General features: G+C 43.7%; 1 protein-coding gene across 1 annotated transcript in view; it reads right to left on the bottom strand.

Moving 5' to 3' along the window:
• Positions 1 to 2,447: 2,447 nt before the first annotated feature.
• SDC2 (syndecan 2) overlaps positions 2,448 to 19,554 on the bottom strand; it is a 116,029-nt gene continuing 98,922 nt past the window's right edge. Inside the window, exons 2-5 of the mRNA XM_024756630.1 lie at positions 18,667 to 18,778; positions 10,529 to 10,665; positions 5,636 to 5,771; positions 2,448 to 4,495 (exon numbers count right to left, since the gene is read on the bottom strand). Of these exons, the coding sequence (XP_024612398.1) occupies positions 4,332 to 4,495; positions 5,636 to 5,771; positions 10,529 to 10,665; positions 18,667 to 18,778 (549 nt within the window). The 3' untranslated portion in view covers positions 2,448 to 4,331. The remainder of the gene's footprint in view (positions 4,496 to 5,635; positions 5,772 to 10,528; positions 10,666 to 18,666; positions 18,779 to 19,554) is intronic.

Consider the following 19,554-nt stretch of genomic DNA (forward strand, 5'->3'; position numbering starts at 1 on the left):
CTTAAGGTGGTCCACAGCCTGGAACGCTTGTCTTGATGTTAGCACAGCCGGCTCCACATCATTCAGTCCCTACCCTCTCAGAGAACTTTCCCGACCAGGCGGTAGTAACTACAGCTGTTCCCAAACGTCCTATCTCTCTCCACAGCGGCACAAAGTAGGATTGCAATCCTCTGCACCTGGGCGGTTAGTTGTAGCCGCGTGACCTGCTTTGGCCAATGAAATGCGGGTGGAAGCGATATACGGCACCACTGGGTGGAAGCCTGCGAGTCATTGTGTGTTTCGCCACGATTTTTCTTCGGCCACAGAGACTGGCAGCGTGCCAGATAATGGCTCCTCCACTGGCCTGAGACCCAGACTTAGAATGATGGTCGTTCAGGGCAGAATTCTCTGCCAACCTACGGACACGTGGCATGAGCAAGAAATCAATCTTCCCTAAGTTGCTGAGGCTTTGAGATGGTGACTGGAGCATACCTAGCCCATCTGTGCTGAAAGAGTCCCTCAGTCCCTTACATCACCCTGCTTCAGGGCCATCGTGGAAATACCACCAAGTGATCATTTCTACTTGCTGGTTTTATTCATTAATTATGTTTCCCCTCTGCACCCCTCTCCAAACCCCACGAGAGCAGGATCTCTGTTTACCTAGCTTCTAGAAGAGAGCCCAGTACAAGTCACTAGGCAAGTATCTGTTGATTAAACCTCCGGTGCCTAGCACCCAGCATCTGTGCCTTACGTGTTAGTTTGCCAAGGCAACTGGAATGAATGGGTCTTGCACTCAGCCCATCTGAAGCATCAAGGCCTAAAGCTTCACTCTGCTATTCACCGGTTAGGACAGTTGCTTGGGTTACACCCTTCCCAATTCACAGGAAACCAAGTTTCCCAAAGTCACCATGATTCCTTAGTCAGAAGAAGCTCTGCTAAAAACCACATGCAGCAGATAAGCAAAAAGGAATGAACTCTTGGAACCATAAATCATGGGAGTGAAGCCGCCCAGAGTTAGGAGACAGAGTGGAACAAAATTCACTTTGATACTCTTTTACCGATGTTACTTGGCAGACAGTTGTTCTATCTTTTTTACAGTTTTCTATGCCAGCTAAATCTAATTCCCCAGAAATGACCAAACCTCCAATTTCACTCTGGTCATAAAATACTGGCATTGAAAAAAACCTTAGCGATTACTTAATTCGGACAACTCCATGTATCAGCTGGCTTGATTCCCTTTATCTGGAAACCTCTTAGGGTCTCACTGTTTTCTGCCAGAGGCTTAGAACGTAAAATTCAAGTTAGAGATTGTTTTGTTTAACGTCATTGCCTTTTTAAACCAAATAGATTTTAAAACATTTTTTTCTAGCGTTCCATTTTATAATTATAATAGAGCTGATGATAAAATTAACCCTGCAATATTTTTAGGTTTTATATTTTTGCTCCTCACTTAAAATTTTTCCTTCAGGTTTCAAAATGTCTGAGATATTCAAGAAATAAACTCTTAAAAATTACGAAGTTATTACCGCATCTGTTCTTTCCGGAACTAGCACCCTTTGGTTCTTTAGGGCAGCCAGAAATTAATTATGTTCTACTTATTTAGCTTAGTCTCTTAGACCCTAGACAAACGGGCTACATCCTCAGTAAGCAAGTGCATTTTGTCTAACTTGCCAAAAAAAAAAAAAAAGAGCAAATGTCAATTCACTAAACATTTGATCTGAAACTATCAACTTTTAATGTTAATAGATGGCAACTTCTGCAATCTTGTCCAGACGAAATTCAATGTTATTAACCAGGTCCTAATCCTGAAGTTCAGGTACTAGCCACTTGCAGGTGAAACTTTTTTAAAAAATGAGCTCATACCATTTCCCCCACATGCTGAAAATGGGACAGTTTGAATATTGCAAGTCTCTCAAACAAAGCCATATTCATTCACATGCAGGAAGTCATTTAGATGTGGTTAAGGAAACAGGAAATTTTCGCATTGGCTTTAATATTTATATTTTACCAAAATTTTCCTGAACTTGGTAATCATCACTAACACTTCTTATAGTACTATTTACTGCATCTTAAAAGTAAAATAACTAAGCAGAAAATGTACAGTTGAAGAAAACTGGATGTCAGTCTATACAATGATTTTTTACTTTCAGCATGACAGACTTTATTTTGGCACTTTAACAAATATTTTGCTTTACAGCAGTGACAAAATATTTGCCAGAAATCTCCTTTTCCTGGCATGGATATTCCAAGCAGTTGTTATTCTACGAACTGGATTTCGCTATGCTTTGCACAGTTAGAGGTATACCCGCCACATTCTTAACCTCCGTAACCGAGGGACTTTGTGCAGCTTTAAGAAGGTGCTATCACTTCCTTTTAATCACTTCAAAGTGGATTGATTGTGCAAGTGAATGGACAGGAATGTGAGAATTAAGGCCATTAAGAATTGACGTAAACACTGTTCCGAGTGCTGCATTAAAAAAAATTTTTTTTTAATGAGTTCTGTGGCAATTCCGGGGAATGTTCTCTAAAGGGAGGATTCATACTTCATTAAAAGTAAATTACATGTTGGAAAGGTGGCTGTTTTTGCTGTCTTCCTACTTTGGCCACTCACAGTTTAAAACAAAATTGGTGGTAAAATAGAAAAAGGAAATGTTCAGTTAGAAGGCAGTCCCCAGACAGGGTACTCTCATATTTCCAGCTCTTCCTCAGGCATCGCTGCTTTCTGGTAATTGCATTCCTAAGCAGTGAGGCCCTCCTTTTAATGCACAGAGCCTCCCTGCCTGACTCTTCTTCCCTACAGTGTGAACTATGGTATTCCATCTATTACCTCTTCGGTTAAGCTTCAGGAGAGATTTGGAGCAGTTTCGAAGGTAAAACAATCTACAGGACTAAACCATAGACACCGATGTCAGGAAAGCCCCCTTTAGTCCTTGGGAATTTATGGTCCTAGAAGTTATTTGCAAGAGCAGGCGTTCGTCTCAATATCGCCATCAGCTATCCCCATAAAGGTTGCAAAAGTCACAATTCCCTCTCTGGCGGCCTTTCGATATCTACATTCAAACATACACAGGATGATACATTCAGATTTCCTCTGGCCAATTCACAAGTGAATCTGGTGATAAACAGCCTCATCACTGAGCTCTTTGGTTTTTGATTTACAGACACTGTGGAACACTCAGAAATCAAACCCACAACATCCTTGAGAGCAGACGGTCGTTAGCAAAGGGGAGGTGTACATTTGACCGAAAATGTACAAAATTTATAACAGTGACATTTTCAATATTAGGCCACATGATTTATTCAGTAGTTTTTATGTTCTCAAATTACAATTTACGTCTATTCGTAAGACTACAAAAGTTACCATTATAATCGTCTGTTCTTATAAAATACCAACTTTTTTTTTTAACTGTTATATATACTCATTAACACCAGTCTGCGAAGAGTTACATAGAATCATAGGCACTTCAAAGGCTTAAAAAGATGTTTACAACTTAAATGCATTTTTAAGAACAAAAACTGATTTTTTCCTTAAGTCCCTACTCGTACCTTCAAATTGCAAGAAATTAACAGATACAGTGGCCAAAGGAATCTGCAGCAACTTCTCAAAATACTGTTATCGTCTTTGGGTTTGCTGAGGCTTGTCAGTAACTCAAATCCTCCCAAAAGAAGATCTGATTAGACAGACATGACTAAACAGTTTTGCGGTGATAATCCAATTTTACACGTTAATTTGCTGTTGCAAATCTGCCTGAAGCTACAGGTAATGAAAAACAAAGCAAGTGTAAAACGGATAGTCTGACACTTAAAAATTTATACAAAGTGGAGGTTAAAGTTGATATATTTGAAAATCACATATACACTAAATTACCGTTATCTGAAATATCCACCGTAACAGCTACAAAAGGCATAGAGTTTTGTTTCGTTTTCCAGGGGACAAGAGGGGCGAGCAGAGGAGAGGGGAGCAACAGATAAATTAACAAAGTAAGACGAACTTGGTAAGAGACATGCAGACTCAAATGAAACAGCTTTCATCTTCAAACCGTAGGATAAAAACAATCTTTTCATATTTGCACATAAGAGTTTAAACCGATTCCATGAACGTTGAGGGTTTTTATAACATAATATTTTGCCACTGCTATTCACAGAACACTGCAGATGTTAACTTTGAATTTTATGTTGTTCTAAAGAAATACATGAAAAGTTTTAAATACAATGGGATTTTATCATTAAAGTGCCAGAATGGCTCTTTAATGAAAAAAAAAAAAAAAAACAAAGATCTTCATTATTCTATGCAAAAGCTTTATTTTTAGAAGTTCAGTGATCTCATAAATAGAGACACTAAATGGGAGTTTTCACGCATAAAACTCCTTAGTAGGTGCTTTTTGATAAGCAGCACTGGATGGTTTGCGTTCTCCAAGGTCGTAACTTCCTTCATCCTTCTTTCTCATGCGATACACCAACAGCAGGATAAGGAAAATTGCAAAGAGAAAGCCGATAACTCCGCCAGCAATGACAGCTGAAACACACCAGAAGGAAGATTACTCTTAGAAGAGATTCAAGGGTGGCAGAAGTTAGCTTTGTCAAGCTCAATCTATCTACGCTTTCCTAAAAAGCTTAATTTAAAAACCCCCAAACTGGATTCAATGAAGCAACCAGGTAATTATGCAAATCTGACATTCCTCAGGAGGTATAATACTTTCTTTGATTAATATTAATAATATCCCCCAAAAGCCTCAATAAGAAACATCTGGCTGTGACCTCAACTAATTCCATACGTTAAAACTCCTGAGTCTTTTCGGTAGTCACATTCTGTAGTCTAATCTTCTAATTGCTTTTTTCAATGAAAACACAAAACATGATATAATCGACTTAAATTCTGTAAAGGAAAATAAATATGAAAAAAGCATGCAAATTTCCTTTCTAGTCTTGGATTTGGGACTATCCTCTTTCAGGGATCAAGTGCTGTACGGACATAGAGAACAGATTTGTGGTTGCCAAGGGCGGCGGGGAGTCGGGAGGGGGATGGACTGGGAGTTTGGGATTAGCAGGTGCAAACTATTATATACATGTATAACTGAATCGCTTTGCTGTACACCAGAAACGAACACAACCTTGTAAATGTAAATGTACTCTTTAATAAAATAAAATTTTTTAAAAAGGATTAAGTGTTCTAAAATCTCGCACATCTTCCCCTTTAAAATCAAATGTTAATACTTTCATCAGTAAGTTACGATTAGAGACAACATCCTTTAATACCTTGGGCGCTATATCAATGGCCCTCTCCATAAAGAACCTTTCCTTCTCTTAAATTTGTTTTGAAATCAGGACGAATGACTTGGATCAAGACTGATTGATCTTCATATTCTGCCACCCCCGACGCCCCATTGTTCCGGACCAGCTCAGGCCTTAACTTTCTTCTTGCCTCTCCCCACCCCGCCCAAAAGGCTGGCCGAGGGGTAGGCTGAGGGAGCTGACAGAAAATAAAGACAACCTTTGCCTAACTCTTGCCTCTCCCTCTGGAATGAGACAGGTGCTCAACATGGTTTTCAGTACTAAGGTAACATCCAGCAAGCTTTGCCGATACCTCTGAATATCACTTAGGCAAACACAGGCCTAATTTAAGGACCTGCCACCTGATCCCTACTGGGCTACTCACCTGCCAGGACTTCTGTTCGTTTAAACAGATTGTCTGAGTGCTTCTCAGTATACACATTTGTAGCCTCTTCAGCTGGGTCCATTTTCCTTTCTGAGTCAGAGAGGTGAACTTTTTCCTTATCAATTTCTTCAGGTGACTGGGGAAAGAAAAAAAGATTATGAAGATTTTCTTTTAATGTGCTGGAAAGAAGAAATAGTAGATGAGCACATTCCCAAGTTCGTTCTTTGCAAACACTGAGTTTAGGAAAGAATTGCAATAATCGCTTTGTGTGGTGTGCATACCAGTGGGTGAGTCCTATGGTGGACCCACGTTGTTCATGGTTTTATATAACACCCATCACATGCATAGGCAAAACGGATAGTTAGTGAGTTCATAATAATCCTAATGACATGGTTAGGTTGTTTTAGTCGACATTTCGTAAGATCTCTTTCTCACCGCCCTTCTGACTTTAGGCCACCATCCCCCTCCGGCTGCTCCAACCCAATAGCAGTGTCCCAACTTTCCTCACTCCTTTGTCATCTTTCTTGCCACACAGGGCACTGTGATGACAGCTTCCTTGTTGGCATTCTCTCCAAGTGTTCTCCCAGGGCTCTGCCTGCTACCACTCTGTGGGGAGCAGCCCCCAGGCTTCATCTGTAATGCTCCCCTCTATTTATTCACTCTTACAACACCTTCACCAAACCCTGGATTACAAAGAGCTTCGGGGGGCCTGGGCTCTGCAAGTGGCTCCTATGTGGTCCTGATCAAGTCATACCATTTTTTTGGACTTCATTTTCTATATCTGTCCAATGAATGGCACGCTCAGGTTCCTGAGTATCCTGCAAGTCTAAAGTACACTCTTCTCACAGAAAGCCCATCGCTATTTGGATACCTGGTAGAAGGACAGACAACTTGACGGATGAGAGAATGAATTATCTGGGTTCTAATCTAGGAGCCTTTTCACTATGCATTAGCAGTCGGGGAAGGGTTAGGAAAGGGAAGAGAAAAATAGGTTCATACTCAGGTTTGTGACTAGGGAAAGAGGAAAGCAAGTTCTGGTGGCGAACGAGGTGAGAAGAAGTAGCGATTGTGATATTAGAGACTGAATTTAACTCATCTGTATCATCTTTGTCCCATTATTATGACAGATCACATGAAGCCCCTCAGGTTTTTTCAGTCCCTAAAATCATTTGAGAGAGTTGACGTTCCCTCTGACTCAGCTTCTGATCCAGTAGCCAGGAAGGAGCGTGCATTTCAGGGGGTCTGCGGGGGTGGGAACAGGAGGTCTCCACAGAACTGGGGCCACCGCGTACTCACAGGAATGGTCCACCAGTGTACAAACTTCCAGGTGCTCTGGCTGGAACATTCACTCTTTACATTTAAAAGTTTTATTGTATCAAAGTAAGAGCTTGACTAATAAGAATTCTTCCAATAGTATAGAATTAACCTGAAATACCTTAACTCCTGTATAGATGTACAAAGTGCAAGTACGAAAAGGCAGCAGAGATAATTACATTAAGCCAGTTAAAGATCTGTCACATCCATGTCTGGTTGTTTGGATGCCATGGAAGTGTGATGGAAGTAAAAGATGACGGGCAACGCTCTGCTTGAACAAACAACCGTGTTCTTTGTATTCTGTCACATAAATTTATAACAAACTAGACAGAATATCTATAACAGTGACATTAATGCCACAGTATGCCCATTCAAAAGCAAAGTCTACTTTAATGGTACCATAGAGACAATGTTTAATTTAGCTGTGCCATGTAACGACAAAATAGAAAATTTAATCACCAGTATTAATATTATTCATTATCAGTATTATCATGATAAGTACCTTGAAAAGTGTTTGACACAATGAGTAGCACTCAGTAAATCTCCCACAAATGGATGGATTTTTTTTTTTTTGCGGTACGCGGGGCTCTCACTGTTGTGGCCTCTCCCGTTGCGGAGCACAGGCTCCGGACGCGCAGGCTCAGCGGCCGTGGCTCACGGGTCCAGCCGCTCCGCGGCATGTGGGATCTTCCCGGACCGGGGCACGAACCCACGTCCCCTGCATCGGCAGGCGGACTCTCAACCACTGCGCCACCAGGGAAGCCCAAGGATGAATTTTTATTATTACTACATCGAACACAAATGATACCAGGAATACATTAAAAGATTTGGGGGTCCTTAATTTCTGAGCTCATCTGCCAAACATCTGTCTTCTTTATTTTAATCTGACACAACTACTTCCTTAAAACCAATTCTTAAAAATTTAAACCAATTTTCAATTCATTCTTGTCAACTGACCAGAGAGCTCTATGTCAAACTAGGTTTTGCTTAGGATAAACTCCACCATGAAAAGCCAAAACTGAATTTCTTGTCTCACGCTAGTGAGTCCTAATGGTTCCTAACGGTTCTTGACTTCAAGGGATTCGGTTATGACAAGTGGTCAAATAAACAAAGCCAGATGCATCTTTCAGCAGCCACGCTGGATGGCCTACCCTCAGCTGCACCTGTTACTTTTCACTGCCCCTCTTCTCCCTTCTTCCTTTCACTCACTGAACCGAATCCATTTCTGGAGCAGCTACCGTGCACGGAGCCAGGTGTGTCTGCCTCAGTGCTCAGAGCTTCTCCCTCCTTTCCTATTGCCTGGCCCGTGAAGTCAGTGTACTGCTAACAGCAACGAGCCCTTCTCCATCCGACAAACAGCACTCCAGTCTGGAGAGGGCTGACCTGACCGCTCCACATCTGCAGAAACCCATCCAGCCTGTCCCTCACCACCCTGTGCCCAGGCACCGGGAGGACCGCGGGCGAGGGGAAGAACAACTGCATTCTGGGAAGGGGAGGAGCGTCAATGGGCAGGAAGCCTGCGTGCGTTCTGGCCTGCAGAGGGGTGCTCCTTACTCGGGAGAAGGCCCGTCCCTACCTTCGTGACGCAGCCTTCCACAGCCTTTCTGGTGCTAAAGCTTAGCAGCCCCTCATTTCTAACCAGCAGACGGGTGAGCTCCGAGAGGGGGCACTCGTGTTTCCAAGTTCTCATAAGCAGCATGCTACCCCCAGGCCGCCTGCAAAGCCTCCTGCGGCTGTCACTCCACAGGCTCGCCTGGTCAACTGCCTCGGTCTCTCCTGCTCTAACCAAATTCAATGAAGGCTTACACAATGCTTACTGGTGGTCAGGTGCCACGCTGCACGCCCTCACATTTAACCTCCTGAAGGATCCATCAGGAATGCGCTCAGAGAAGCTAAGAAACTTGACCAGATGAAACCTAGGCCTTCTTCGGACTTTAACATGCATTTTCCAACTTAAACAGCTTACCTAGGAGTGGGTAGTCAGCTAGTTGCAGCCGTAGCTACTAAGGCCAAAATCATTGGTGTCACAGTTTCCATTCACTAGGAGCTTTGCTCTGTTCTAAGGTCAAAGACCTTATTTCTCAGTAAGTCAGCTCTCAGGATGAATATAGGGATGCACCCGCATTCATCATTATCATTGGAAGAGGTCAGAGTTTACGTACCACTGAAGGTGGGCCTGAAAAAACTCTGGGAAAACACTTATTGAGCCTAGTACCTGGAGCCTCCTCAGTCCATAACCTGTTTCAGCAGATGTAAAAGTTCACAATGGTTTTAACTCAGAACAAGTTCTTTACGAAATAAAAACAAATTTTCTTAGCATAAGGCAAATAAACTGAAAAGGTTTTGCTTCTTAACTGGGCTATGAGTTCCTTAAGAAGGAGTACCCTGTAAAAAAGATTCGTTTATAAGCTACGCCTGGGTGATAAAAGTACTAGGTAGGGCTTCCCTGGTGGCGCAGTGGTTGAGAGTCCGCCTGCCAATGCAGGGGACACGGGTTCGTGCCCCGGTCCGGGAAGATCCCGCATGCCGCGGAGCGGCTGGGTCCGTGAGCCATGGCCGCAGAGCCTGCGCGTCCGGAGCCTGTGCTCCACAACGGGAGAGGCCACAACAGTGAGAGGCCCGCCTACAGAAAAAAAAAAAAAAAAAAAAAAAGTAATTCAAGCTGGCAACAGCAAGGCAAACAGACGTGGAAGAACCGTAAATGCACGTTACTAAGCGAGAGAAGCCCATCTGAAAAGGCTACATACTGCGTGATTCTAACTATGCAACATTCTGGAAAGGCACGACTATGGAGGCAGTAAAAAGATGAGTGGTTCCTAGGGGCTGGGGCAGGAGGGATGAATATGTAGGGTATAGAGCATTGTAGGACAGTGAAACTATTCTGTAGGCTACAATAACGGTGGGCACATGCCCATTATATATTTGTCAGAACTGACAGGATGTACATCACCATGAGTGAACCCTGAGGTAAAACTCTGGACCCTGGGAGACTATGACCTGTCAGCGTAGGTTCATCAGTTGTAAGACGTGTACTCCTCTGGCACCGGATGTTGATGGGAGGAGGCTGTGCATGTGCGGGAGTCTATGGGAGCTCTCCGTACTTCCCACTCAATTTCCTGTGAACCTAAACCTGCTCTGAAAAATAAAGTCTATCTAACAGCAACAACAAAAAAAGCAGTAGGTGGGCAAATGTCAAAACGATCATAAAGAGTAAAGGAGAGCCATTTACGATACAATGAAAAGACCATTTGTCCTTACACAGTTTTAAAGGGCACCTCCCAAAAGGCACAGTCTGGGGCTTCCCTGGTGGCGCAGTGGTTGAGAGTCCGCCTGCCGATGCAGGGGACACGGGTTCGTGCCCCGGTCTGGGAAGATCCCACATGCCGCGGAGCGGCTGGGCCCGTGAGCCATGGCCGCTGAGCCTGCGCGTCCAGAGCCTGTGCTCCGCAACGGGAGAGGCCACAGCGGTGAGAGGCCCGCGTACCACAAAAAACAAACAAAAAAAGGCACAGTCTGTACAATTTTTTAGAAAATGCACATTTACAATAACCTGAGAACGCAATGGAAAACAAAACACACCTTTGTCTGAGCGGGGATCTTATTCTGTATCTTGTTCAGAGTCGTGGTTTCCACTCTCGGAGCAGCAATAGTGAACGGAATCTTTGGAAGGGGTCGAGATGTGGTCAGCTCTGGACTCTCTCCGTCCTCATCAGCTCCTGGCAAAATAAGCAAAGATGAGCTAAGCACACGAATCAGGACACAGATTTCTACAGTATCAGACAACATTGTCTAAGGTTGACGATGACAGAGCCATGTTCTTTCAAAATACCCGCTCCTTGAGAACTTAGCACAAACCTTCCTGCAGTCTTCATAGCAGTGAAGAGTGATTTCAATGTGGATCTGTGGGGAGACTGGAATTTTTTCTGTATTATTATTATCCTGAATGCTCTCAAGTAGCCCTTCTTTTACTTCCATGTTCAGTCTGTCCTACTCAAGAGATTTCTTCCCTTCTATGCTGAAAGGTGCTACATTTTCCATTTTAAAACATAACAACAACAAAAAAGGAACTCCGACCCTTTATCTGTGTGAGCTGCTGCCCTCTCTCCCCTTTTTACAACCAGATTTTTCTAATGGTGGTGTGCAGACTCACCGGCCTCTTCCCTCACCATCTACTCCACTCTGTGCTCTACTCCCCCTAGTCAGGTATTCCCTGTCACCACACTACTGGTACTGTTTTGTTAAGGTCACCATTCCCCTCCACGTTCCATATCCAGTGGCATTTTCCAGGGTCCTCATCTAATTGAACCTCCTAGCGCCATTGGACGCTTGTCAACCCTCACCTTCTTCTTGATATACTACCTTTGGGTTTCTATGGCTTTGACTTCCTGGCTTTCTCCCCTCACCTCTCTGGCTATTTCTAAGTCTCCTCTGCAGGCTCATTCTCTTCTACCTGGACACAAAATATGAAGAGTTCCTTAAGGTTGAGCCCTAGGCTGTTTCTTACTCCACACTTTCTCTCTCACCCATGGCTTCAATTACCATCTAAAGACAAATGAAACCTAAGTTGACATCATTAGCTTTTACCACTCCTCAGAAATGTAGACCTGCATATCCACTGGCCTACTTGGCATTTTCACTTCAATGACTCAAAGGTACTATATACATCTCTATCATGTTCAAAGCACAACTCACGGAACAGACTTGTGGTTGCCAAGGGACTGGGGGGTTGGGGAGGGAAGGATTGGGAGTTTGGGATTAGCAGATGCAAACTATTATATAGAGAATGGATAAACAGCAAGGTCCTACTGTATGGCACAGAGAGCTATATTCAATATCTTGTGATAAACTATAATGGAAAAGAATATTGAAAAAGAATGTATGTGTGTATATATCTAATTATATACTGAATCACTTTGCCGTACAGCAGAAATTAACACAACATTGTAAATCAACTATACTTCAAAAAAATTAAAAAAAAAATAGAACTCATGATTTCCTTGCCTCTCCCCTCTACAAACCTGGTCTTCTCCCCATCTTATCTTGCAGTGAATGGAACCCGCCATTCCTATAAATCACAGCTCTGGCCCCCTCCCCTCCTCCTTACCACCACATTGAATACATCACCCAGTTCTGTGGATTTTACCTTTTTATTACGTCTCCACTCTTACACCTTTTTATGGTTCCAGGGCCACTGCCCTCATCCAAACCACTGTAATCTTCCTATCAATCACTGTACCTACCTTCTTCCTAACAGCTCCCTTTCAGTCCACTGCCCACAAGCTGGCTGTGACCACATCATCCTCCTGTTTAAAGCCATTACAATGGCACTCCACTGATTTCAAGGTGAATATAAAATGCCTCAACCTAGCCTTTTGTGGTCCAGCCCTGGCCTACCTTTCCAGCTTCCTACAGCATCATTTTCCCTGCTGTCCCCTGTGCTCCAGCTGTGGTCCCCAACCTTCGGCCAGAAGTCTTTGCTTAGTTAATTCCTATCTCACCTCCAGACCTCAGCACAAATGTCATTCCTTGGAGAAGGCCTCCCTTCCATATTAGATTAGAGTCTTCGTTAAATGGTTTTCTAACACCACCTTTCTTACCCTAAGACTGCATTTATCAAAAGTTTGTAATGATGCATTTGTTTGTGTAATGATTGACTGAAGTTTCCCCTACAAGACTGAAGCTCCATATGGCCGAGGGGTTGTCCGCCAAGTGCCTAACAGAGTCCCAACACCTCCAGACTCTGACCCAGGTTTTGTTCAGTAAGGACTGACCACTGACTGCCAGCTGGGCACTATGTTTTTTTGTTCGTTTGTTTTGCTTTTTTATCAGAAGAATTTGAGAATTTCTCACGGTCAAATATAACCTTTTTTTTTTAACATCTTAATTGGAGTATAATTGCTTTACAATGGTGTGTTAGTTTCTGCTGTATAACAAAGTGAATCAGCTATACATATACATATATCCCCATATCCCCTCCCTCTTGCGTCTCCCTCCCACCCTCCCTATCCCACCCCTACAGGTGGTCACAAAGCACCGAGCTGGTCTCCCTGTGATATGTGGCTGCTTCCCACTAGCTATCTATTTTACGTTTGGTAGTGTATATATGTCCATGCCACTTTCTTACTTCGTCCCAGCTTCCCCTTCCCCTTCCCCGTGTCCTCAAGTCCATCCCCTACATCTGCATCTTTATTCCTGTCCTGCCCCTAGGCAATCTTGAGAAAGAAACACAGAGATGGAGGAATTAGCCTCCCAGACTTCAGACTATAACCTTCTTTTTTTATAACATTCTTTTTAAGCTGACCGTTCGTCAAATTTGTAACAACTGAAAAAAAAACTCAAAGTTTGTAACTCGAACTAACCTGCTTCCTCGGACAGGAACAAAGGATGAATAGCCCCCAGTTCCTCACAGAAGCATGTTACAATAACAAGCGGTTCAAAAAGCAAGAGGTGAGATACTGGAAATAATGCAAAGCTATGAACAAGGCTCATTTTAAAAATATTTCGATATATCGACTGCCTCTGACACGTACACTCATTATACAGAGAAGAAATGCTGAGGGTCTATTGGAATAAATACTGGATTTGGCATTAAACACACTTAGTACTGATTCTGGCATTTATTATCTCTGTGACCTTGGGCCAATAACGCTTGAGTCAGTTTCTTCACCTGTAAAATGGGGATAACAACAACTAAGTCTCAGAGGTGCAAACATAATATGTATATTTGAAAGCATTCTGTATACATAAAATGTTACATAAATGTAAGTCATTAATAATGATGGCTCCAAGTACACTGCTCTTTCATATCAGTCTCCCCGATTTTCCATCAAAGTTTTATACATATGATTGATTTGCTTCTTACAAAAAAAATTCAATGAGAAATGAAAAATTTTCAATTAAGGGCTTTCAAGACTCCCTTGGTTCACAAGAGTTACAAATACGACCTGCCAAATTAGGAGTGTGGAGAATTTGTTGTGAGAGAAGAGATTTTGTAAAGTAGAAAATTCCCTCAAGCTGGCACTTCTTAAATTAGAGACAGGTGAGTCACCCACCTCAGGGGCTCTTCCATTGCATTTATTATCTTTATTAAAAAGATTGACCCTCCTGCCCAAACCAGAAATCTGGGGACCCCCTTTCAGCCCGCTTTGCCTGAGACATCCTAGCCCAGAGCCCAAAGCTCGTTTCCACCTGGGAAACTCCTGCTTACACTTTTACGCCCAGAATCAGTGTCATCCCCTTTCCATCCATCGTGGAACTGTTTCTTTCTCTATGTTTCCACTGTTCACTAAGTCTCTTCTTTTTTAAAAAATAACATTTTCTTCTACTTATAAAAAGAATACATGTTTTTAAAAAATACATTTTTTCATAGATGATATTGGGAAACAGAAATACAGGAAGGAATAAATAAAATTATTCCACCACCAGAGAAATCATCATTAGATTGTATTTACTGAAGTGTTCCTAGCACCTAGAATGGTGTCTGTTCCCCCATATTATGGGTCATTATTAAATAGTTGTGGAAAGAATTGAATAAATATCTGCATATCATCTCATCTCCTAATGAGTTTTTTATCTCTTAGATGACTGTTCCACCCTCCAAGGACTCTTGCACTCTCAGAATGTTCCTTTTTCAAAGTATCCTCTTCTTGTTTCAACGTTAAAGGGCCTTATCTCTCCAACCGTAATAAGTTTTTCTGTAAGTTCTCTTCTCACTGTGAGTTTCTGTTCTCTTCCAATTTGGGGGTGTGGGAAGGTCTCCATCTTTCAGAAGTTACAAGTTCTCCTGTAAATGTCTGGGGAGCCTTGGTTGTCTTCTCGTATTTAAGAAGGAAAGGCTGAGAAGCTGACTAGAAGTTCTGAGCACACAGGAGAGCGCTGTCAAATGTTAGCATCATCAGTTAGATAGACTTGTGTGTTTTGTTGGAGAAATTGCCAATGCCAGTGTCTCGTAGTTGTTTCCTTTGAGTTGGTCCAATTTCCTGGAGAGGGTAAAGGCCAGCCCATCATTGTTCCAGGAACTGACTGGGAGAAGACAACTGGGAATATCTCTGCACTGAATAACTCTTAATCTAAGAACTTGTATTTCCTGTTTTCAGTGTGGTGTCCCTTGTCCCATCTGTGCCTGGTACACTCCCAGTCCAAAGACCCTCTGTTTTATCTTCCCCAGATGATATACCTCCAGTTTTCTCCTGAGGTTGGGAGCATCAGTCCCTTTGCTGCGTTATGGTGGGAAGGAATTAGGGACTCTACCTGCATCTTGAACAATCATCCCGAGTTTAGTACCATTTTCACGCTCCATCTAGTGTCATGAACTCCGGGGCCCTACGGGGATTCTACTGTGTAAAGTGGTTGCCTCTTGGCTCTCCCCACCCCCACTACTGGCTAACTCAGCTTTCTCACGTCTGCCAAGTCTGTTACTACTAGCCCATCTGCTTCCCAGCTTTCAAAACATTATGGCCTTTGTCTCCTGTACTGTTGTGTTTGTCCTTGTGAGTTTAGGCCCAATTCCTTTATTGTTGGTTTAGTTGCGTATTGAAAGGTATGTGTGTTCAATCTGCCACCTTTAACCAGAACTCTGCACTTCACTCTTACGTTTTTGTTGTATAGCACCTTCTTATGTTATATACCCATGACATGGTATAACAATTATTTTTTTCTCATGTCTACATTTTTCTCATCAGACTCTTGGTTCCTTGAGGACAAGAACCTAGTTTTTCATCTGTATCCCAAGAACATGGCCTAGAGTCTGGTCCACGGTGAATGCCCATGAAACATTTAAGTGAATGGTTGAAGTTTTCATGTCTGCCAATGTCCACCCCTGAGTGCACATATATAGTCTGGTACCATCTTCTCAGCTGGGAAGCACCCTCTAGGCCTCTGGCCATTTTCCTCCAGTCTCTTTGCTCTTCCACTGGATAGCATGATGGGAGTGAGGACAGAGGGAACGAAACCCTCTGGCCAAAACCTGGGGGATCCCAGTCTCCAGCTGGGACTAGGCATCAGCTAGGCAGGGTCTCCTCATTCTGGAGTAGAGTTTTAAGACACAAGGAGGCAGTATAGCAAAGGAGTGAAAGAGAACACACTCTCAAGCCCAACTCCCTGGCCCCTATCCCAGCTCCATTTCTTTCCAACAGTGTGATCTGAGGCAAGTTATTCAATCTCCCTGAGCCTCAGGCTTTTTCATGTGAAAAACGGAGATAATACAATCTCTCTTTACAGAGATATTAGAAGACTAGGAATAGTGCCTGACACGCAATAAGGGCTTTACAAATTTTAGTTACAGCTTCTATTACCTTTAAGCTAAAAATCAACATCCCCAGTGCAATGCAAGGAGGTTTCCAAAATCCAGAATGATACACTTCTTTTTTTAAAAAAAAAATTAATTTATTTATTTTTAAAATTTATTTTATTTTTGGCTGCGTTGGGTTTTCGTTGCTGCACGCGGGCTTTCTCTAGTTGCGGTGAGCGGGGGCTACTCTTCATTGCGGTATGAGGGCTTGCTCATTGCGATGGCTTCTCTTGCTGTGGAGCACAGGCTCTAGGCACACGGGCTTCAGCAGTTGAAGCACACGGGCTCAGTAGCTGTGGCTCACGGGCTCTAGAGTGCAGGCTCAGTAGTTGTGGCGCAGAGGCTTAGTTGTTCTGCGGTATGTAGGATCTTACCGGACCAGGGCTCAAACCTGTGTACCCTGCATTGGCAGGTGGATTCTTAACCACTGTGCCACCAGGGAAGCCCCAGAATGATACCCTTCTTTGTAGCAATGATCTGCCTAAGGCTGGAGCCAAGGCAGAAGCAATGTGGGCCCACATTTAAGCCTCAGCTCGATCCGTCTGATGAGTGGTTCAGGATTTCAAATGACCCACTCCAATCCCCTTTCACCTGGATGGGGGGGAGTGGGGGAGGGGAGGTGCTGCCAGAGGAGCAGGACTGAACCTGAGTCCTTTATATTAAACTTAGGGACACTCTTGGCAGAAGTCAGCAAAATGACTTGGACAACTTCCACAAATCTCTAACAACTCTTAGATTCTAAGATCTGTGAAATGGGGACAAAAATGTATCCATATTTATTATTTCCTGGGACATTTTGAAGAAGACAGTTACAAAGCACTTTTGAGGTGCTAATGAAAAAAAAGAGGCGCCATGAGTGAACGGTATTAATAGAGTTGTGGACTATGGAGAACAACTTTTCACACTTTTCCTGCGTGTGCGTTATATACCACTTTCCCCAGAATAACTATTTTTACATGAGGGCTATTTTTACATGAGGACTGCATTGTAAGCTCATTGTTACTAGGTCAGCCACCACCCCTCTTGTCTTTCTCAGTCTTGCTGTTTTCCAACCTAAAACACTCACTCTTATGTAGCTAGAGCTCTCCCAAAGACACAACTGATTTTAATTTCCTCTGGGTCATTCTGAAGCCCAGGCCGATCTGATTGTGAGACATCGACATTCAGTGTAACTTTTACCAAATGTTGAACATAAAATGAAAACTCAGATCAAGGAAGATCCTGGATAAGACTTGCCTAGCATGCTGCTGACTTTGAGTTCCTGACTGGATCATTAACATACGCACAAGCTCTTTTTTCTCTGCTACCTGGGGGCCAATCCCGGCACAGGTGAAACATTTCCCAGGTATGGTAGACTGCAAAATTGGCCAAATCCTTTATTCCCCCTTGTATCCACATCCTCTGCAATGTGGCCCTGCAGTTCTTTTCATTAAGAGGCGGACTCCGGCCTGGCCTTATAACTGGCTCTGACCCATCAAATATGGTAGTGAAATTGTGCCAGTTTTAAGCCTTGGCTTCAAAAGATTTTGCTCACTCCTGCTTGCTGTCTTGGGATCTCTGCCTCCTCCCTGTGGACAAATGGCTGGCCTTCTGGAGGCTGAGAGACCGCATGACCAGAGCCAAGTCTGCCCCATTGCCCCAGAGATATGACAGAATCTAGAGATCAGCAAAGCTGCAAACCCAACCTGCAACTGACCATTGACATGTGAGGGAGCCCAGTCAGGCCAGCCTAAATTGCCACCCTGCAGAGTAATGAGCTAAATAAAATGACTGTTGTTTTCAGCCACTACACTTCGGGGTGGTTTGTTACCAGTCATTACTGTGGTGATAGATAACTGATACACCACTGGAGTTGAGGATATCACTGTACAATCATTTTACCTGGCTACTACGTTCTCCCTCCTGCGTTTGAGCAATACACTAGGAGTAAGAAAGTATAACTCTTCTTGGTCTCACCTATAATCTTTAAGGTAGGGTTGGCAGCTGTGTGAAACCAGTGTCTCAGGGATCTCTTTAAGGGTGGTTTCCATGACATCGCTCTGAAAGCCTTAATAATAAAATTAAAAGCTAATGTTGACAGAACACTGACTACATGCCAAGCAGCATACTCTAAGAGCTACAGATGTGTCAACCCCTTAAGCCTCACGACAAACCTACGTGGGAGGGACTATTATTACCTTCCATTCTATAAATGAGGAAACTGAGGTTCAGCCAAGTTAAATACATTCCCAAGATCTCACAGCTCAAGTGGCGGGGAGCTAGAATTCACACCCAGATGCTGTGACTCCACAGGGCATGCTCTTAACCATCGTGCATACTGCCTGTCTCCTCGAAGTAAGTTCCACTAGTGTGTGTGTGTGTGTGTGCGCGCGCGCGTGCTCACACAAGCACAGAGAACAGAGGTGAGTGTGGACGTAGCCTGCCTTACCCGAGCCTGACGCAGAAGCATAGTCATCGTCGTCAATAGGATACACTCCGGAAGCTTCTTCAATGGAGCTGTTGTCAAGGTACATGTCTTTATCAGATGTCAGCTCTGCCCGCTGAGAAAGGAGAGAGAAGGGATTCAGGATGATGAGAAATTAGGAAATGAGCTTATTCAATTCACTGTGCAGGTTTACATCTCAGCGACTACCCGTCCCTCTCCCCTGCTCCTTGGAACCCACATTTCTGGCCCTACCCCTCCTTAGGACACCCTGACAACTCATATTACGTCAAGGGCTGATCACAGACAAATGCCCCCGAGGGAAGCCTACAGAGCCTAACTCAGTAACGTGAAGATAGCTCAGAGGCCGAACTGCCTATCACGGGCTTATCTCCTTACATCCCACTAAACCTGTCTGAGTTCCAGGGCCCCCCAGTGCTAGTTGGAACCATCTCAGGCATTCCTGTTGTCACAAAGTCACCGTGAGGCCCCTTTACTGGAAAAGCTACAAGACATTCAAATCATTTAAGACTTTCTTGGGGATGTATTAGGGTGCTTGGGCAAAATCACTACCCAAGGATCCGTCAAGGTCCCTTGGATGTTTGCAGGCCCGGCTACACTCAGAGAGGCATCACCGCAGCCAGGAGCTCGTGGTGGCGGGCAGCCTGTCACAGGGCTTCCTGCCACAGCCCAGACGCATGCAGATGCCAGCACCATACCTCTCGAGGAGCAGGGCCTGCGAGGCTCATGGACCAGGGCGACAGCCCACCGTGAGCCGCGTCTGGGGCTCACGGGCTTAGCAGAGCCTTAATGACAAATGCAGATAAACCCACACAAGCACATTCTTTTTATATTCCTGGCACTTGGTAACAGCAAATCACACAGTGAATATGG

This window comes from Neophocaena asiaeorientalis, unplaced genomic scaffold (genome assembly GCF_003031525.2).
Source record: "Neophocaena asiaeorientalis asiaeorientalis breed wild unplaced genomic scaffold, Neophocaena_asiaeorientalis_V1.1 scaffold29, whole genome shotgun sequence".
Lineage (NCBI taxonomy): Eukaryota > Metazoa > Chordata > Mammalia > Artiodactyla > Phocoenidae > Neophocaena > Neophocaena asiaeorientalis.